Raw genomic sequence first — 22,215 nt, 5'->3', positions numbered from 1 at the left:
AAAGGCTTTCAAAGAAGAGATAGCCATTTTACTCTAGGGCAGTCAACGCACCAGGAAAGAAACCATGCTGGAATCTTTCATCAATAATTTCCCCATGGCCTACCATATTGCTTGTCAAAATAAGTATCTCATGAATAAAGAATAGAGCTGTGCCTTGAGCAAGCAATGAATCATTAGGAATAAAACTGCTGGAGTAGAAAAGAAAGGAAAGAGGAATAGAAGGAAAGACATGGAGATACGCCTTACCTCATATTAAAAGGCAGCAAAGGTGATCTGGATAGGCAGCGCTGTGTGACAAATAGCAAGGGAAGCTGAATGCAGGCAGGAAAAGGATTCAAATAGGAGCACATGCCTTAACCAGTTTATACCTAGTGTTCCATTATTGGAATGCTAAGCTTGCGGGGGTTATTTATACCCTACTGCTTAAGGTCATCATCAAGGTCTGATTTTTTACCCTAAAAGCTTTGCAACTTCCAGCATAAATTGATTAATAACGATAGTTGTGTTTGACAGCAACGGTTTAAGAAATTGGACAGTATTGGCTGGGCATGGTGTAATCCCAGCACTTTGGCAGACCGAGGCAGGAGGATCATGAGGTCAGGAGTTTGAGACCATCCTGGTCAACATGGGGCAACCCTGTCTCTACTAAAATACAAAAAAATTAGCCAGGCGTGGTGATATGTGCCTGTAGTCCCAGCTACTTGGAAGGCTGAGGCAGGAGAATTACTTGAACCAGGGAGGTGGAGGTTGCAGTGAGCCAAGATTGTGCCACTGCACTCCAGCCTGATGACAGCAAGACTCTGTCAAAAGAGAGAGTGAGAGAGAGAGAGAGAGAGAGAGAGAGAGAGAGAAAGAGAGAGAGAAGGGGAGGAAGGGGAGGAAAGAAAGGAAGGAGGGAGGGAGGGAAGAAAGAAAAGAAGGAAGGAAGGAAGGAAAGAGGGAAAGAAAAAGAGGAGAGAAAGAAAGAAGTCTGACAGTGTCCCAAATGGATAGGAAAAAAGATAAATTGTGGACATAAAAATAATGTAAATACCCCAGACATCAAAACTGCAGTCTGCCATACACACATATCCTAGGTTGATAAGGGCATTATTCTCTAAGCTCTACTTCAACCTGCCATATTTCCCTCCTCCTGCTCTGGTCTTGCCCACTTTCAGTCCATTCTCTACCCTGTGCCAATGCCATCCTCCCTATCTCATTCCTGAACAAAGCCTTCCAGTGGCTCCATAACATTTTTTAAACACAGTATCCCAGGTGCCCCCATCTAGTCTCTGTTTGCCTCTCCAGCCTCCTGCCTGAGCACACCACACTTCCAGCAATGTGTCCCAGGAACTTCCAAAGTACTGGAATTACATCACACCTGGCTGAATTTTCCAGTTTCTATAGAATTGTGTAAATATACTAATAAAGCAGGAATATAACACATTTAAGGAATATATCACACTTTATTAGTTAACTTGGAGGCAATGGGAGAAAAGGCAGACCCTGTAAAGGTCATGAGATGCTCATTTTACAGAGAAAAAGGGAAACGCTTTTCTGGACTATAGAGGTAGAGGCGTTACCAGAAGAAAAATAATAATTCACAGATTTGTGTCTTCAGCTGTGTTCCCTAGAAATGGATTCAGTGATGGAGAATTCCATTTAGAAGATTTACAGGGTATATTCTCACCAGAGTCTTGCCTATAAGGAAGTAAGGAGAATAGAAGTGGACAGAGGGAGATCCTGACCCGCCATGCAGTGATCTGGTCCTAAAATCCAACAGGGTACTTGGAAGGTAGGAAGGGCTCTTTGCAGCTGCACCTCATTAAGCCGAACCAGAAAGAGGTTTTTACCCCTGCAGCAATCAGTCATTGTTCCATAAGCCAGTCCCTGGGAAATGGAGTATAGAAACATTGCCCTGAAGAGGGATCTGAGTGAATGCTACAGTGTCCTCTAGTCATGTTTTCCATCCCAAATGCAGTAAGATCATACTAATTTGATTACAGGACCTAAATGTGAAAGATAAATGCATACTAAAATAGTAACTAATAAGATGAATGATCTATCTCCCTTAGCAAACTGAAACCTCCCACAGGAGAATAATTTGACTGGTTAAAGTAATTGAGGATTCTCAGTTTAAAGAAGAGAAAATGATGAAGAAAAAGAAATAAATGGTTTTAGAAAAATCCCAGGTTGGGCGCAGTGGCTCACACCTGTAATTCTAGCACTTTGGGAGGCCAAGGCAGGTACATAACTTGAGGTCAGGAGTTTGAGACCAGCCTAGCCAACATGGTGAAACCCCATCACTACTAAAAGTACAAAAATTAGCTGGGCGTGGTGGCACATACCTGTAATCCCAGCTACTCAGGAGGTTGAGGCAGGAGAATCACTTGAACCCAGGAGGCAAAGGTTGCAGTGAGCTTTGTGCACACCACTGCACTCCAACCTGGGCAACAGAGTGAAACTCTGTCTCAAAGGAAGGAAGGAAGGGAGGAAGGGAGGAAAGGAGGAAAGGAGGAAAGGAGGAAAGGAGGGAGGGAGGGAAGGAGGAAGGTCGGTCGATCCCAAACCAAGCCACCATTTTACCAATGAGGAAATTCCAGAGAAATGATTTGATTCCAGTTATAGAGTTATTGACAGAATTGGAACTAGAGCCAGGCCTAATAATCTCACTACTTAGATAGCTCACTATTTCCTACATTGGACTGAGAACTTTGGGAGAATTTTTCATCAGTAATCCGACTTTGCCCTCTAACAAAAAGATAACCTTCATTCAAATAATATGCAGCTAGTGAGTAGAATTCTATTTCAACCAGGAATAGTAAAATTAGATTCTAACCAATTTGATTTTAGAGAGAGGAATTAACACTAATAGTTAGAATTTACATAGAAACCAGTTTCAAATGAATGTAGAAAAAAAGATAGTTTGAATTTAGAAATTTCTAGTAATTGAATTGGAAATACTATGGTATGTCCCAATCCAGGAAATTATCATTCAAAAGTTAGATAACCACACTAAAAACAGTAGAGCTACACATGCTAGCTGTATTCTGGCAATGTACTAAGTAATTTATCTAGATTATCTATTGTAATCTTCTGTATAATCTTGAGATGATTTATTATCCCTATATTATATGAAAGAAAATGACCCAATAGACTGCCCAAAGACATTAACAGCCACCACCTGCTGGCCCAGGCCACTATCATCTCTGGTCTGGATTATTATATTTCCCTTCTAAGTAGTCTTCTTGCTTTCACCCTGGCTCCTGTAGTTTACTACTATGCGTAAGGGTTAATTCTGTGTATCGACTTGGCCACAGGATGCCTCCTATACACCCCATTTCTGGGCATGTGTATGTGTTTCTGGATAAAATCAGTGAAATGGTTGGGCTCTGTGTCCACACCCAAATCGCACCTTGAATTGTAAACCCCAGATATTGAAGGAGGGTCCTGGTGGGAGGTGACTGAATCACAGGGGCAGTTTCCCCCATGATGTTCCCATGATAGTTAACGAATACTCACAAGATCTGGTTGTTTGGTAAGTGTGGTGCTCTCTTTCTTGCCTGCCACTGTGTAAGATGTGACTGCTTCCCCTTCTGCCATGGTTTTAAGTTTCCTGAGGAATCCCCAGTCATACAAAATTGTGAGTCAATTAAACCTCCTTTTTTTCTAGATCTCAGGTGTTCTTTATAACAATGTGAAAACAGACTAATACAATCAGCATTTGCATCAGTAGACTTAGTAAAGCAGTTTACCCTCCTCATTGTGAGGGGGCATCATTCAATCCATTAAGGGCCCAAACAGAAGAAAAAGAAGAAAGAAATCATCTCCCTGCCTGACTGCCTGAGCTGGGACATCAGTCTTCTCTTCTCCTGCCCTCGGACTGAGACTTATACCATTGGCTTCTAGATCTCAAGCCTTGAGACTTGGACTGGAAATACACCACTGGTTCTCCTGGGTCTCCAGCTTGCAGAGAGCAGATCACAAGACTTAGCCTTCATGTCCTACTACTCCCCCTACACACACACACACACACACACACACACACACACACTTCTCCAGCCACACCAGCCTCCTTTGCTGTAACAGAACACACCAAGCACACTTGCAGCTTAAGACTTCCATACTGCTTCCCTCTGCCTACAACCCTCTTCTCCCAGGTATTTGTGTGGCTTGTTCCCCATTTCCTTCAAGTCTCTGCTCAAATAATACCTTATCACTGAGACTTCCCTGATCATCTAACAAAGTAGAAGCCCCTCTTCCCCATAGCACTCCCAACCCCCCTCATCCTATTTCATTTCTCCAGAGCACATACCATCATCTGACTTCTGTATTTACTTGTTAGCATCTATGTCACACACTAAAAGTTGAGATATATGAAAACCAGGGCTTAATCTGATTGTTCACCACAGTATTCAAACCATCAGAACTATGCAAGACACGGCAAATACTTGTTGAATAAATAAAGCCTAAGCTACCAAACTTGAGACCCATTCTCTTAAATGCCAAACCATGCTGGCATCCCAGAAAAGGACTTCTTTCATTAGGATGGTGGAGGAACTAAAAGATGTAAGGTCACTTCCAATTCTAGGACTATGATGCTATAACAAAGACTTCAGGGCCTTAATAGTATGGTTTTCTTCTGCTGTTCTTTCCTCCCTTGCCACATTTTACTACTTTCCCTGAATAAGTAAGTGGTAAGCATTAGGCATGGATGAGATCATAGGTCCAGGAAGCCAGCTCCTCCTTGAGTCATCTCTAATCCATTTCTCATGCTGTTACTGCTTGCTCTTTCTCCAAAGATGCCAACTGACCCTGCAGTGCCTCAGCTGTCGGGTGGAAAAATATAGCCAATAAAATCGGCATCATAAACCAGTGACTTGACTGATAAATACAAAAGTCACCATAGTATTGTCATTAACTCTCTTAATAGAAGCAGTGAGTATATTAAAGCCATTTCACAAACAAAGATAAATTCACTGATTTACCATCCCAAGCAAAGTTAAAGGAAAGCATAAAACTAACCTTGCAAGCAAGTTTATCTGAATAACAGAAACTAGCAGAATAATAGAGTGCTTTGAACTGGCAGAATTTACATCAGCCCATTTAATAGTAGTAGAAGACATGGGAATCTGGAGCTGGAGAGTTTAAAAGTCTTGGGGAAGGTTGGCAGGTCTCATGACCAGAAGAGGAAATAGAAAATCATTCTGTGACATTGGCCTTGAGTAAGATGCCCCATTATTTCTTGTGGTTCCAGAGAGTTCTCAATAAAAGGTACTTAAAATGATACTAGAATAACATATTAAGCCAACAAGTAATTATATTATACGTTCTTGGAAATAAGCAAGTTCTTAAATATATGGTACTTTGAAATACCCTTTCATCTGAATCTTACACCACATCCACCAGAAATGTGCTCATCTATTTACTGTCAAAGTTGTTTTGGCGCCTTTTTTTTTCCCTGTAAGTCCTAATTCTAGATCTTTAAGCATTCAAAGTCACACTTTGAACAAACCCAAAAGAGGCATTTCTCTCTATCCTAATTGCTAATCTCTGGATATCTTGGAATAGTAGTGAGGTTGCAATTACCTACATAACCACCTTTTTATAAAAGACTAGTGAGGAAGCCAGTCAAATCATTACGGGCTTTGCTTTCTCTGAAATCTTTTTGAAGAACATAACAGCTCAGCACACTGATAGATCCTGGGAAAGAAAGGTTGGTATTATCAACTCCTCCCTCTCTCCATCTTACAAAGAAACTAAGGGTTAGAAAAGCCAAACAACTTGCCCCAAATCCATACATCATCTAATGACAAAGCCTGAACTTGAGCCTGGGTCCTCTCATCTCCATATCTGCATTCTAACACACCATGCTATACTGCAAGGGAGGAACAGAGGTGAGCGTAGGAAAGTGGCATTCCTTTCTCCTAATGCAGATAAGAGTTAGAACCCAGGAAAGATCCACTACAGATTCATGCTTCATTTGAAAGTTACCAAACTGTGTGTGCACATACACTCTGCAAATCCTCCCAAACTGTAAATGTCTGTGCTGTGGTTTGGATATGGTTTGTCTGTCCCGACCAAAATTCACATTGAAATTTGATCCCCAGTGCAGTAGTGTTAGGAGGTAGTCCTAGTCGGGGAATGGCTTGGCGTCACTCTCTGGGTAGTGGCTACTTCCGGCTCTGGTGAGAATGAATTAGTTCTTGTGGGAATGAATTATTAATAGTTACTGCCAGAGTGAGTTGTTATAAAGCCAGGATGCCCCTTGGGTTTTGTCTCTTTGCACATGTCCACTGTCCCTTTGACCTTTTCTGCTGTGTTTTGACCTAGCATGAGATCCTCACCAGAAGCCAAGGAGATGCCAGCATCATGCTTCTCTAACTTCCCACCTGCAAAACTGTGAGCTCAATAAACCTCTTTTTTTTTTTTTTTTTTTTTCATAAATTACCTAGCTTCTGTATTCTGTTATAGCAACACAAAATGGACTAACACAGTCTCCCAAATCAACTGTGGGCTTTTCTTAAAGGTCACCGACAGGCCCCAATGGAAAGAAGGGCTTGGTCTAAAATGTTTTATATTTCCTCTCACTTTTTAAACATTGGAAAATCCATTTGGCTCCAAGAAATGAATAGTAAAAGGTGTTCTAACTACCAAAAGCCAATAGAACGTAATGGAAAAAAGGCAAGAACATGGCTGGACTTTATTTTCTTTTTGCTTAGCACATCCTGCATTTAATCTGAAAGGTAAATAGGCCATGCCCAACATACCGACTCCTTTCAGGTGAAATTATCTAGGTTATAAAAACAAGCAACAACTGTGTTTTCACTATTCCTTAATTCATGGCTGACAGAATCACTTCTAAAATAAATCAGAAGCAAATATTGTATATAAGGGAGCAACCCCACAAATTTCCATTACTTGGATAACTGACTTGTGAATTTATTTTACTTGAATTAACATTGTGTGGCATTATCTAAAGGAATGTGTTGCAAACCCAGAAGAGGAAAGTTAGAATTTTCATATTTGGGTTATTTAAATATACAGGCAAAAGAGAGGGAGGGAGAGACAAACACTCTTTGCATATCATTAATAGACAAACATCCCTGAGATATTTAACCTTCAAATTAGAAGAAGTAATTATGCTACATCTCCCTCTCTATAACCCCAAGATATCAACCTCTTTGGTTCTAAAATATACCTCATGTTCTATGACATCAGTCATGCCAGTGAGAGCTATGCCCATTTTTCCAGTATAAAGCTTTTCTTGCTTTATATTACATTTTATTCTACATATTAAAGCTGAGCAAATAGTCTAACAGAAACCATCTTCACAGCCAGAACATCCTTTAACAAGAACCTAGATAATACTGATGGCTTATTTGAAGCAACATCCATCACATTCCTTTCCCTGGATGTCATTTAAATCAAAAATTACCAACACGAAACAATTTAAAGCAGTGTTCTTCAGAGCACCGGTTGTGGGCAAGTTAATAGATGTTCCACTCAAAAGGGTGGCATGGTCAAATGGAAAGCCTTCATTAGGAGAAGCTAAACAGGGCTCCCCTGCTTTCCCTTTAACCACAAGATTTCACAGAGCCTCTAAAATGCAAATCTGCCTTACATCCCTCCTAGAAAGGAACAGAAGAACGTTGCAGTTTCCAAGCTAATTTGACTATGTAACATTTCATTCAAGGATAGCTCTGTTTCCCAGAGCTGGTGGTCCATGGAACATACTTGGGGTGGGGGCATCTATTTAAAGGCCAGGTCTCCCTGAAGACAAGAAAAGAACGGATTCATACGCAATGATCAAGTCAGATATGCCACATCTGTCCCTTCTGCACACCCAGAGTACACTGCACCCCCCCATTTGGAGCACTGTGACGGATGCACCTTCATCTTACACAGAGAAACCAGAGGCCCGAAGAGGTTAATCATGTGCCCAATTACACAGCTGAGTTGGGGTAGAGCTGGAATTGGAGTGTGGTGATCTTGGAAACAAACAAACAAAAAAAAGCTAGGTTCACAGCAAATTGGCCAGGGATGCCTCTTACAGAGGACAGGATAATGATAGAATATTGTTAAATCTTTATTAAATCCAAGAAAATACACCAGTACAGATGCTTTTGTAGTCCATAAGCATGATGATTGGCTTCTCACAGTCACGTGAGATATGCCTCCCTCAAACCTTGTTACACCATAAGCACATTACCTGGCTGACATGAAAAGGAAAAACATATACATTATGTATGCCAGTATATACCAGCATAACATCAAATCCAGCAGAAAGATCATTACATGTGAATACTCTCTGGGGCAGGGAGGTGGTTCTCAGTAAAACCGTTTTAAAGATATGGTAGGCACAAGCAAATGGGAGACGTCGTCCAATCCTATTTAAAAGTGGAAGTCAGTAGTATGTGGCATATGAAAAAGTTACAAATTTCTTTTCAGTCTTGAAAACACAAAACATTTCACATCTGTAATACAGATGCAAATTAAAGTTTGGGAAGTATTAGACACATCTTTAAGTCATTTTTCAAAAGAGAAGAAATAAATCTGTAACCCAAAAAAAGTTAGATCAGTATTTCAGTTGAGTCTGATTCATATTGCAATTTTACAGACACTAATGTAATCATACATCGCTTACTATTTTGGCAGCTCATAGGTAACAGGGTAAGAGGACGCCAGGGAAAGTTAATGTTCCATGGTGCAAAAAGCTCCAAAATTGAGGGATACCAAAAATATTAAGGTATTTGACTTCCTGCTTTTGAGCACTCCCTAACAATGAGGAAGCGTGAATCTAGATGATGAAATAAGCTAACTGTACTAACTCCTACTCTGAAATTGCTGAAAGAGAAATGAGAAGCAGCCATACTGTTTTTAATCAGGAACTAAAATCTACTGAAACAATTACAAGACAGTGTTACTTCCCTGTGAAGATGAAATACAACCTTCACCCGTGTTATCTGCTCAGTGTTGACGCACAAACGTAAATTCTGCACTATTAAATGTCATAGCAAAAACTGAAATCTTTTAAACAGCAGTAACCCTCAGCGAAATATTTGCATCCCAATTTTCACTAAATGTTGCTTCTGACTCATTTGTTTCAAGGATTAGCAAAGGTCTGCAGCAAGGTTGAGAAAGCCAGAGAAATAATTGTTTTGAAGGACAGCCTTCAGAAACAAAGCAAGACCAAATGAAACTGAAGTTGCTCTGAGATGACAAGGCCATTTCTCTACTTCCTGTAAACAAACAAGAGGAAGGAGAAACAGTACAAACATCACTCCTCAGCAAGGCTGACTTCTGACCACCCTATTTCAGCAACATCCTCTCAGCCCTGAACTCCTACATAACTTTCTTCAATAGACTATAAGCTCCTAAAAGCAAGAAATATAGCTGGGTTTTGTTTCCTTAACTGATAAATCCTGGTGCCTAGAACCATTCCTGGGACATAGTTCCTGCTTAATAGATATCTGTTGATTAAATGAACAAACAATGCTATTCTCTGTCATAGAACGCTACAGGAACTCTATTTTCTATCTTTATACCTTCACTAACCAACCTTCAAGGAAAAGTGGAAGTAAAGGCCACAGGTATTGATATCAAGTGTCACACTAAAAGGGGTAAGCCCACTTCTGGACATCTATAGGGCTCTCATTAAGTGGAATAAAAAGCATTCAGCATATTGTGAAAACAGAATAAAAGGAGCTATGACATAGTATAATTTATACCATGTGCTTTGTGGAAGATGAACAAGTACATGAATGAAAATTCAGTACATAAAGTAAATTGCTACCTGACTTCTCCATCATTCAAAATACCTGGTGAGTTTCTTATAGGTGGTACTTAACTACAGAATAAAAAATAAATTTTTCTATTCTGTTCCATAGCTACAGTTAACTACAGAATAGAAAATAAGTTCCATGCCTTGAACCTTAACAGAAAGACTATTCAACCAACAATTAAATTTCAAACATACATTATACTTACCTAGAACAGGTAAACCCATGATTAACCATTTAAGATACTATTTGGAAATAGATTCAAATATGAAATGCTTTCCAAAGCAGGATCATATTGCAGCAAAGTCTGGCTTCTCAATAAACTGCAGAAATATATCCTACTTTTATAATTTTTCCCAATGTATTTTCTCATAATGAAAGCATCAAGGAAAACTTACAGCTGTGCAAAAGATGCACTGGCATTCCTGGAGTGTGGTCATCTTGTCCAGAGACTGCTCACACAGACAGAGTTTGCAAGTGATGAGGGGGGCTGGAGCCAGGTCTCCAGGAGTGGAATTTTCAGCCGTCATGGTGCGATAGTGGAGCCTACCAGCTGAGCCCATCAGCCTGTCTTCAACTTTCTTCAGTCTCCTCAATCCCTATAAAAGGTTCAAAGCAGAAAATATGATATGGATTGATAAAGCTCTTGTTTAGCCAACACATCGGGAGGCCAGCTGATCAAATTCTCACCCTCAGTTATCCCTAAACTTACAGCGAATGCATTTCTGAGAACCACGGGCTAGAGAGTGCGCTACCTTGGCAAGGTGTCCCTGAAGTCCTGAAATTTAAGCTAACCTCATGGTCCTGATTCACATCATATGAGTTACGGAAATTAAAAGACCACTATGGTGAGGCGGGAATAATGAGATGTTGGTCAAGCTTACAAAGTTTCATTTAGACAAAATGAGTAAGTTCTGGGGAGTCTCATACAGCATGGTGACTAGGGTTAGTAACAATACATTGTATACTTGAAAATGGCCAACAGTAGATTTTAAATGATCTCACCACAAAAAAAAAATGAGAAGTGATAATGTTCATTAGCTTGATTTAAGTATTTCACAATGTGTATGTATAGCAAAACGCCACACTGTATACCACAAATACATATAATTTGTCAATTATATCTCAATAAAGCTGAGGAGGGGAATACCACTATGAGCAAACATATCATTTAGGAGTTGCATCACTACAATCAATTCAACAGACTCAAAAGGACTTAAAAATAGAATGTCACTCAAAAAGTTAAAGAGGTAACATATGATCCAGGAATTCCTCTTCTGGGTATATGCTCAAAAGACCGAAAGCAGAATCTCAAAGAGACATTTGTACACCCATGCTCATAGCAACATTATTCACAATAGCCAAATGGTTGAAGCAACCCAAGTGTCCATCAACAGAAGAATGAGGCTGGGCGCGGTGGCTCATGCCAGTAATCCCAGCACTGTGGGACACCAAGGCAGGTGGATCACTTGAGGTCAGGAATTCAAGACCAGCCTGGGCAACATGGTGAAACCCCATGTCTACTAAAAATACAAAATTAGCCAGGCATGGTGGCACGTGTCTGTAATCCCACCTACTTGAGAGGCTGAGATGGGAGAATCGCTTGAACCTGAGAGGCAGAGGTTTCCAGTTAGCCGTAATTGTGCCACTGCACTCCAGCCTCAGTGACAGAATGAAACTTGATCTCAAAAAAAAAAGAAAATGAAAACCAAAAAAACAGAAGAATGAACAAAATGTGGCATATACATACAATGGAATAAAAAGAAATAAAATTCTGACACGTTACAACATGGATGAACCTTGACATCATGCTAACTAAAATAGACCAGACAGAAAATCAAATATTATATAATTCCACTTACATGAGGTACCTAGAGTAGTCAAATTCTGAGAGACAAAAAGTAGAATAGAGGTTACCAGGGGCTGGTGGGAGGGAGAAATGAAGAGTGATTGTGGGTTATTTTTTTCCCTAGAGACAGGGTGTCTCTCTGTTGCCCAGGCTCGAGTGCAGTGCCACAATTATAGCTCACTGCAGCCTCGAACTCCTAGGCTCACATGACCCTCCCGCCTCCACCTCCCAAGTACCTGGGACCACAGGAGTTGGAGACAGGTACACCTCCTCACCTGGCATGTTCAACGGGTACAGAGTTTCTGCTTGGGATGATGAAATAATTGTTTTCCTCATTTTATAGATTAATTGTGGTACTGAGAAGTTAGGTAATCTGCCAAAGTTCTCAGAGCTTGTACATGGCAGAGCAGAATACAAACCTCAACCTTCTGAGGCCACCAAGCCCAGTGCCAGATCTATTACACCAGAGCTGCCTTACATGGATATCATATGGACAGATGAAGCTGGGAAAGGAGGAGGAAGGGGAACAGGAAGAGAAAAAGAGAGTTCAAGTCCATTACCACAGCTATCTTTAAGGTCCCTAAAGTTGTACAGGAGCAAAATTTGACGCCACACATGGCATGACTATGGGAAAAGGTATTTTTAGACTGAAAAATAAAAACTACAACCCAAGTTCTTCCACTAGATTGTTTTTATTCTGAATCTTTATCTGTAAAATACCTCAATTATTATCCATACTTGAATACCTATAATCAGATATTTCTTAGAAATAGTCTTCTTTTGAAGGTAGAACTAGAAACTGTGGCAATCAAGGCCATGTGAAGCATAATTGTCTCTTACCATAAACAGTACACAAGTTTGTACTCCTTAAAACTAAGGCGTTACATGCCTATAGGCTATGAAGTCAAAATTATAAAAAATATATGTTATATGTAAAAATATTTTCATGATAGAAAAGCCTTCACATAGCAGAGATGCATTTTGTTTAAAAAATTTCAAACATTCCAAACAGGCAGGACTTGTGACTCAGTGACAGAGGAAAAAAGTTACATATTTCACCTCTCTGAGATGTGAACAATCCAAAATGATTCTTCAAAAAGTGATTTATTTTTCTGTGTACAACACCAATTCCCTAAAGCAATGACTCTCATATATTTTTCAAGCATGAGCTTTCCAAAAAACAAAACTCTTAGTCAAACCACCACTGTATAAAACAGATTCAGGTAGACAAGTGCTGGCACCCAACAGTGGGTGTCCAGAGCCAGTCCCCCTTGACCTTCCCCACTCAGCAGCCCCCCAGGCACCATCACAGAAGCCTAAACCTGCACCACGCATAGATTAAAAACTAACCCGTTAGTTTTTCACTTTGGGCAAAACCAACAATGAATGTTTAAAAAGTGAATGACATGCAGTGAGCACTTTATTAAAAAAAAAAAAGAGTATCAAACAAGAAATCATTTCGCCATTGATTCATTGCAAAATGAGCTCTCTAAGCAGTTAATAGGAGACTCCCGAAAGCCTCTAATGAATTGCCCCACACTTGAGATGCCTGTCAATGGCTCCAAGGTTTCCTTGCATTCTTCCTTTGTGTCATTTTAAGATTCTCTGGTCTTCATAACATGAAACCCCCAATAGTAGAGCCTCTTGAAGCTCAGAATATTTGATAACACACTCCCAGCTCCTCCTGCCCCTCCCATGGGCCACAACTTCATAGGGGCACAGGCAATTCATACCTACTCCCCTCCAGATTTCAAGAAAAGTCTTTAATCCAGAGAGATGCTAACTCACTCTTACTGGGTTGTTCAACTTGTTCAGCCTCATACCTCACATTTCTATCAGAAATAAGAAAGTGACTTGAATTACCCACCCTACCACTTGATTTTAAAAGGTAACAATTATCATGACTTTTACAGTGATTACAGATGTGACTGTGCCTCTCACTGAGTTTCAAGAACTCCTTGGGAAAAGAATTTTGGCAGAGAATGCAAGGGACACCTTGGACAGAAGAGAAATCTGGGCCAGGTGTGGTGGCTCACGCCTGTAATCCCAACACTTTGGGAAGCCAAGGCGGATGGCTTGCCTGAGGTCAGGAGTTCAAGACCAGCCTGGCCAACATAATGAAACCCCACCTCTACTAAAAATACAAAAAATTAGCTGGGTATGGTAGTGGGTGCCTGTAATCCCAGCAACTCAGGAGGCCGAGGCAGGAGAATCCCTTGAACCAGGGAGGCAAAGGTTGCGGTGAGCTGAGATCGGGCCACTACACTCCAGCCTGGGCAACAAGAATATAACATATATTTTCAAAAAAAAAAAAAGAGAAATCTGACAACTGCCTTTCAGGTTTAGGCATTCTAAGGTTGGTAGCAGGTATCACTTGCTTACATATACCTAATAATAGAACAAGACAGATTGGCTGGGCCACGTAAGGAAGGAAAGCCACGCTAAAGCATCTGAGTTTGCACTAAATTACCAGGAAAGAAGAACCAGCAGCTCTACCTGCTTTACGTGTCTCTCCTACTATAAAGTGTTCATTGTATGAGAAGCAAGTACTATCTGATAGGAAAGAACAGTCACCTTTTCCCTCATGTGTTTTCATTAGAATTGCCAAAGAAAGAAATACTTCAGCAAGGGATGTATAAGGAATGTTCATATTCTGCTGATGGTCTGAAAAAGCAATCTCAATCTGCTCCAAAAATGCAAACGATAGGAGAGCCAACATTCAAAGTATTTTTTTTTCTTTCTTTTTTTTGGCAAGGGGGATGGAGTCTCGATCTGTCACCCATGCTGGAGTGAAGTGATGTGATCTCAGCTCACTGCAATCTCCTCCTCCCGGGTTCAAGTGATTCCCCTGCTTCAGCCTTCCAAGTAGCTGCGATTTCAGGTGCCCACCACCACGCCCGGTTAATTTTTGTGTTTTTAGTAGAGATAGGGTTTCACTATGTTGGCCAGGGTGGTCTTGAGCTCCTGACTTCATGTGATCTGCCTACTTCAGCCTCCCAAAGTGCTGAGATTACAGGCATGAACCACCACACCTGGCCATTCAAAGTTGTGTTTTTGTTTTCTTCTCTTCTGTTTTGTTTTGTTTTATTTTGACAGAGTCATGCTCTGTTGCCCAGGCTGGAATTGCAGTGGTGCAATCTCGGCTCACTGCAACCTTCACCTCCCGAGTTCCAGCAATTCTTCTGCCTCAGCCTCCTGAGTAGCTGGGACTATAGGCGCGTGCCACCACATGTGGCTAATTTTTGTATTTTTAGTAAAGACAGGGTTTCACTATATTGATCAGGCTGGTCTCAAACTCCTGACCTCATGATCCACCTGCCTCAGCCTCCCAAAGTGCTAGGATTACAGGCATGACCCACTGTGCTTGGCCGTTCAAAGCATTTTTAACCAATGTAATTTATGTCTGTTTGACTATCCAAAATCAACAGTTATTCCCTTGCCCAAAAAGACAGTGTAATTGGAAAGGATAATGTTTTATTAGAATACTTATCCTAATTATTATTAGGACACTCATTCCTAATTATTTTGGAATTTTTACATCATTATGCAGAAACTTTAAAATTTGGAGAAATTGCTAAAGCACAACTAAAGAGACTAAGAAATAGAATGCTACTAAAATGAATCAACTGGATGTTACTGATGTCACAGGATATTAATGTAAATAAAAGTCCAGTTGATCTGCACTGAGGTCTTAATTCCAAGCTACGCTATGATAGTCTAGGAGTTACTCAAGAACACGGAACAAAATAGAAGAGGAGACATATGAATAGTCTAATGTGTTTATAAGCCCTTGCGAGACATGGAGTCATCACTGTGAAGTAGCTGCAATAACAGATATGAATGCATCAATATGGGAGGGAGGTAGCAAAGAAGAAAGTTTTTGGGAAGGGCAGGTGGTGACGAAGAAAGGCTGAAGGATTGCCTTGTATAATGCAGATACATTCTCCAGAAGCTAATATTCTAATAAAGCAGAAAAAAGAGCAGCCATCTAAAGTCGCATCCTTGCCTTGTTAGGAAAGCTCTCCCAATACCAGCTAAGAACACACCAGGCAAACAGTTCCCACTCAACACAATCTGAAAATCAGCATTATGTTGATCTTGGTACTTCTGCCCAATAGAGTGGTTTAGTTAGCTACTGGTTCATGTTCCTAACAGAAACTATTAGTGACCCAAATGGTACTAACTGAGTCTAGTAAAGTGCTGACCATTATCAGCAATTAGCTGACATTCCACCCTAAGGACAATCTAAATACAATGGCAGGTGACCAGCTGGCTGGCAGCAGTAGCAAGAACAATGAAGGAGGCAAGGGCTAATGGTAGACCTCCTTTGTGGCCAGTGTTGTAGCTCTACCCTCTGCTTACACCTTCAAGGTCATTCAAGGACAAGATGAACCAGCATACATCCTTCCAATCAGAAAAACAGTTCCAGTGCATCCCCTAAGAGGACATGAACTAATAGAAACACAGGCTGCCCCACTCGTAGTCAGGGAAATGCAATTAATGAAATATATTGTATATCTATTAATTACTGTTTAAAAGAATAATGCTTAAAGCCAATGAGTACATACATGGTATCGCACATGAGATATGTTGTCATTACTTGAAAAAATAAAAGAGATTAGAAAATATTCTCCAACACAAGCAAAACCAGGAAATATTTAGGTCTTAGACGTGAGGAAGTAAATATTCACCTATTCAGGCTCTGTGAGGTAGCAGTGTTATAAAAACACTGTTTATCACTGTGCCTCCTGTGGTTGGGAAGAGGACTTCTGTTTTCTATCTTCTGCTTCATGGCTTAAAGTGCTCAAAAAGCACTTTAGTCTACAATTCCTTAGTTTTAACATCGTCATCTCAACAGTTTCTAGGATAGCAATGAGATCACAACTTTGTAACTTGGAGACTCTTACCTTCTAAAAATGGAGCTGATATGCAAATATATCCCTATTAACCTTTTTTGTGGGTAAAAAAAAGCAGGCACTTCATCAGGAAGGAGAAGCATCTTAAAGTATCAGCAAGAACTGTTTTCTGAACAGTCTCTTTGCTGTTTGAAATTAGGTTATGGAAAAAGTCCATTACAACTAATTTAGTGAGATCTAATATTTTTTCCTGCAAAATGTATACTGGTGCTGATATGCCAGCACTGTCAACAATATACATGCATTGTGGTACGCTAACTCCAAATCCTACAGAGGAGAGAATATCTGGCACATCTAGTTTTAACATCTGCAAAATGCTGCTCCTTTTCTTAAAAGCACATTTCTTTCTTCTTGCCTTCTTTCCATGCTCTCATTATGCTACAGGGTAAGGCCCAAGAGGTGGAAATCCATTCCCAGTTTTCCTAACAATATAAACTTATCAAAGAAGGTAGGAGTGAATACGAGAATAATAGCTCAATGATATTTTTGGCATGGCAATTTTGCATTCATCATGGTAGCTGCCTCTTCAATATCACCCCTGCGCCTTGCCCACTCCTGTTTTAATCAGTGGTTCCCGGCCTCCCACAATTATTCACACAGCCCTGCAAAATAATTTTCTTCCCTCTGCCTGGCATAACAACAAAGCTCAGAAGCAGGAAGGAATGCCACTTAAAGGCAGGTCAGACAATGATGTAATTAACCGATCAAGGAGAAGTGGTATTTCAAACAGCCTTATAGAGCAAGAGCCAGGTGGATTTCTCGGGTCAGGTCGTTACCAGGAAACCAGACCGGCTAAAGCACAAATATCCAAATCAAAAATTTTTTTTCAAATGAATAAAAGCATGTGCCAATATTACCCCCTCCTGTGAAAGTTAAAAGTTTCATGTAGGGTCGGGGGCGGTGGCTCACGCCTGTAATCCCAGCACTTTGGGAGGCCGAGACGGGTGGATCACGAGGTCAAGAGATCGAGACCATCCTGGTCAACACAGTGAAACCCCGTCTCTACTAAAAATACAAAAAATTAGCTGGGCATGGTGGCGCATGCCTGTAATCCCAGCTACTCAGGAAGCTGAGGCTGGAGAATTGCCTGAACCCAGGAGGCGGAGGTTGCGGTGAGCCGAGATCGCGCCATCCATTGCACTCCAGCCTGGGTAACAAGAGTGAAACTCCGTCTCCAAAAAAAAAAAAAAGTTTCATGTAGAAATTTTAATTAGAGACAATTGGAAACCCATTTGGAAGAGGAATCTTCATCCCACCTAAGCAAAGTGCAGCTGTAAATCTTTGTATGTCTTTGCCAATTAATTTCCTATAACAGGAATTTATCATGAAGGAAACAAAGTCAACACACAAACAACAAATTCTACACATTAGGTGCTAGAGATGTAAAGGTGATTAAACCCAGCTCCTACTTACTAAGGGTCAACTAGTTGAGGAGTTTGCCAACAGAGGATTTCATATCATCATATGCAGGAGAATGTGTGCGTTTATGGCTTCAGCCGCAAGTCCAATGGAGAGAAATGGGTTGTCTTTTTCTGTCTTCCCAAGAAAAACAAAGAACAAGTTGATGAAGGGCTGGGACTCAAACTCATGACTTCAAAAGAATTAAAAAACAATAGGACATGGCTTTCAAAGCATGCTCCTAATAAATACTACAAGCCATGTGATCAGAAGTATCTCCAGCTATGAATATGAAAAGTGTATTTCACTTAGATTGTTGTGTTTTAAATTCAAGATAGAGATCTGATCATAGATGAGAAGCTCCTCATTCCATGTTGTAGAACCACTGGTCATTTTTACTCTATTTAATATATAGTTATCCATTTTTTAATAACCACTATGGTATGATGCATTAGGTTCCAAAGTACTCACTGACTAGGTAAATAGCAAATGCCAAAGTTAATAAAACTAAAACTTTAGTCCAAGACCTCCCACATACACCTAAAGGTAAAAAACGTAAATTACAATATTTATATAAATTAACTTAGGTATCACATACCTCTTCAGTTACTTAATGGTCAAATGCTCAAGGTAACAGTACCAAAAATATTAAGATGATTGAGATGACAAACATCAAAATACTTTTTATAATCTGGCAAAGCAACATGAATTAAGAACCATCACTCTAGTCCCAAGTCACTTTCGAGCTTATGAGAATTTCTTCAGGACAGAAACCACCCCTTAGCCATCTTTATATCCTAGCATCTAACATAGCACCTAGCAAATCGTAGTCACTCAGTAATAGAGTGGTTAATTTTTCTGATTGTACAAGGAGGAGAGAAAATATTAAAGGCCTGGTTCTCATCTGTATTCACTTCCAGAAATTCACAAGCTGGAAATATTGACAATTTGTAGTAGGTAAGGAGCGTCTGTAAATTAAGGTAGGCACCCCTGAAAGAAATGTTTCAGTATTTAGGAGCAATGGCTACAGATACCTATTCCCCAAAGCCCAAGTGAAAAGCATGAATTGTCTGGCAGCTCGGCCCTTTTCCCACATCCAAAATAATCAGTTGCACAAAGTAGGCTTAGTCCCAAAACCGCTCGGACTTTGTTCCTTCACTAACATCTGGGTTCAGCATGATTCCTGACCTCTATCTCAACTGGAGATTTCAAACACTAAGAACTTCCCTCACCAAGAAAGTAATGTCATAAAGTCAAGGCCAGGGGAGACACAGAAGCCAGGATTAGCAGAAACACTTTGGAGAAAGGATTCTGACATACACGTAAATGTTTCTAAATGTCTAAAATATTGAAATGACTTTTCAAGAAGGAAATTTTAAGTACTGAATTCTAGAATTCCTCAAATTAAAAATGTTCCTATTACTGAAGAGAAAGATGTTTTTCAGGAAGTTAAATGGTCATACCACGTACATAAAGTAAGCTTTTTCTTTCCAGAGAGTGCATACTTTTCTCTCTGCTGTAGAGTTTGGCTCCAAAAACCTGGTTCATAATTTGAGACCCCAAAACTGATTATTTTAAAAAGACATGTCTTAAGCTGACCTAGTTTGGAAGCCTGAATGCCTTTAAATTGCCAATGAACTGAAACCATTCATGAGAATGGGGCCTTTGAATGCTGAGAATGTTCTTTGGGGCTCAGCACAAAGATATTTGGCATGGAAGACTGTAAATATTTGTAAAACTCTGGGTAAATGGACAGGATTTGACCACACTCAAGCCTTACTTCCAGCACAGTAGTGTAGGAGCAAGTTATCTAGGGTGATTGGTTTGGGGTTTTGGGGTTTTTTTTTTTTGGTTGAGTTTTGTTTGTTTTAAATCAAAAGCCAAGCAACCCAATTCTACTCAACATCTTGTTCGCGTTCACTATACATATTTACCTTTTTTTTAACATCATCAAGACCATTAATTAGTCAGAGACTACTTTTGAAACAGAGGTTTTTCCCTTTTCCACTTTTCTAAGTTCATGCCCACTACAAAAATAAAATAAAAATGCCAGTCAAAGTTGTGCAAGGGCAGAGCAGGGGTTGTGTGAAACCGTGACCTTGGTCTACAAGTGGCCTTGAGGATCTGCTCTAGGTTTTTCTCCCCCTCAAGATAGTTTTAGAAATATTTAAGGCACTGTTACCCATGAAAAGGACCCGGGTTGTGAAGGAAAGATAAACCAAGGAGGAGAGACTCACTGAGGGATTACACGTGAAAGGGACCAGGAGGCTCATTTCAGTGAAAGCTCTAGCAGCCAGATACTCTAATTAGCCAGCAATTCGGGACTGGCTAGGTTTCTTTCGCCTCTTACCCACACCCTAAAAACTGAGTCATCCCAAAGTTCATTTATTTTGTTTCTGGGCACAGACACCCCCTAATCTGCTTCTTCAGAAATGTTAGATGCATTGTCATTTAATTCATACCTCTCAATGTTCAAATAAACGTCCAGAAATGCCAAATCAGAAGAGCAGAGATAGTCCTATTAAGAACTCAGAGCTAATGTTTTGATAAGATACATGTGGCAGAAAGCAGTAAGAAACCGACAGTCTGTTATGAGAACATGAAGAAAGAACATTTCCCAGAGAAAGGAATTAATTTCTGGGAAATCTGAATGTGAAGAGTATATATACATGAGCAGTAGACTTAGACCAGGATCCTTGAAACTCACAAGAAAAATAAAAGGTGTTCTAGAAAGAATAAGCAAAAGATACCTTTTCCCTGTAGAACCGGCCATCAGTTTCATTTTAACTTAAATTTGAGAATGGCTCTTATAGAATCAGAGTTTCAGTCTGTTTCATCAGCAATTACCTGATAAAATAAGCACTATAATGCATAACCCGAGATTATGACAACTTTTGGTCTCCCTTAAGACCTAGGGAGAGGTCTGGTCTAATCTGGGATTCTACAATACATTCTATTATAGAAGCTGCTTTATTAGAAATGAAACTACTTTCCTTTTACAAAGGCATCCTTTTTTTTTTAAGTTAACAGGTGTTTAGGCATTCAGAATGAATTCAGTTCTGTATGGTTTGAGCACTAGAGACAGAAAATCGAAAAAATCATGGTGTCACAGTTAGTCTCCCGTCCTTTCCCCCTAATCCCGCAATACCATCCCGGTCTTGCAACGCCTGTAGCCTTTTAAAAGCTCGCTAAACCTACCTGGCAGGAGACCTGCGTTCCTCCGCGCCGGGCTTCTCAGTAGCCTCCTGCGCGCTCACCGCCAGTCCGGGCTGCTGGCACACGGGGCAGGAGGAGCTCTTTCATTCTCTCCGTCTTTCCTCCGTGCTCTGCGGCTGACAGCTTTACACTTCACAAAACTGCAACAAGACTCGCGCTCCCAGACCTACGGGTCGGGAGGAGGAGGAGGCCCCGAACGCCTCCTGGACTTGACTGGCAGCTGCGATGCCCGGGGACGCTGCAGCGCGAGCGTGGGGTACAGCTCGCCGGCAGCAGCGGCGGCAGCAGCGCGTTTATTTATACAGGAAGCTCAGGCGCCGCACTTCCTACTTCCCATCTGGGTCATACTTCAGCTGCAGGTGATGGCCTCAACCCTATCCCAACCCGGGCGTGCTGCACGGGCTCTGCTACTTGTCAGGATCTCTCTTGTTCTCCTGGGACCGCTGCTGCAGGAATCCAGAGCAGGGGGTGCAGGCAGCTGCCCCTGGCGCCCTTCTCCTGCCCAGATAGGGACAGCTCACCTCTTGGCCTTCACCGCCTGCTACCTCTCTGTCTGTACATATCCTCACAGGCCACCCTTCTTTATTTTCTCTCTCCTTCCCAGCTCTTTAAATCTCTTTCTTCTACTTCTAACAGCCCAGACCCGCCTTCCCAAGTGGCAGACAACTGTTTTAGAGAAACACTTCCCATGCACATCTCACCAAAAAACAGCTTGTACCTGACTTGCCCTTTTGCATCTAATAATGAAATTAGAATGCAGGTAAATCCAATCAGGAATCATCTTATTTTATCTCATAAAATAAAGACACTTCTTGATGAAACAATGATTCACTTGAAGTGCTTTGTAACTTAACTGGTTGTACCTTCAATTAAAAAAAAATGTAACAAAATAATCCGGAAGCTGTGAGGTGTTACGAAGTGCTTCCTTGCTCCAAAACCATGGACATTTCATTTGTGTGGCATTCATAATGAATCGCGCATACCTACTCACTCCCCACAGCCCCCATAGATCACAATCACCTAAGTCTGCTGAACACTGTAATTTAGGAATGTCGCTCCGACACAGGAATCTGTG

General features: G+C 40.8%; 1 protein-coding gene and 1 non-coding gene across 11 annotated transcripts in view; one reads left to right on the top strand and one right to left on the bottom strand.

The window, feature by feature from the left end:
• Positions 1 to 22,215, bottom strand: part of RNF144B (ring finger protein 144B) — a 283,693-nt gene that overhangs the window by 154,826 nt on the left and 106,652 nt on the right. For 8 of the 10 annotated variants that reach the window (XM_021665346.2, XM_064363027.1, XM_012476542.3 and 5 more), the window contains one exon: positions 10,160 to 10,360. In XM_021665346.2, coding sequence (XP_021521021.1) covers positions 10,160 to 10,360 — 201 coding nt within the window. Of the gene's footprint in view, positions 1 to 10,159; positions 10,361 to 17,939; positions 18,243 to 21,122; positions 21,406 to 22,215 lie in introns of those variants that run through there. The other 2 variants (XM_012476539.2, XM_012476541.3) reach the window with 2 other exon arrangements.
• Positions 8,100 to 8,201, top strand: LOC135269296 (small nucleolar RNA U13). The gene has a single exon (XR_010337614.1). It is a non-coding gene; the product is annotated as a small nucleolar RNA U13 (small nucleolar RNA).

The sequence above is a fragment of the Aotus nancymaae genome, unplaced genomic scaffold, assembly GCF_030222135.1.
Source record: "Aotus nancymaae isolate 86718 unplaced genomic scaffold, 86718_ANA_hifiasm-v0.15.2.pri h1tg000051l, whole genome shotgun sequence".
NCBI classification, from domain to species: domain Eukaryota; kingdom Metazoa; phylum Chordata; class Mammalia; order Primates; family Aotidae; genus Aotus; species Aotus nancymaae.
Note: the sequence above shows the minus strand (reverse complement) of the source record. Positions and strands in the feature narration are given on the sequence as shown.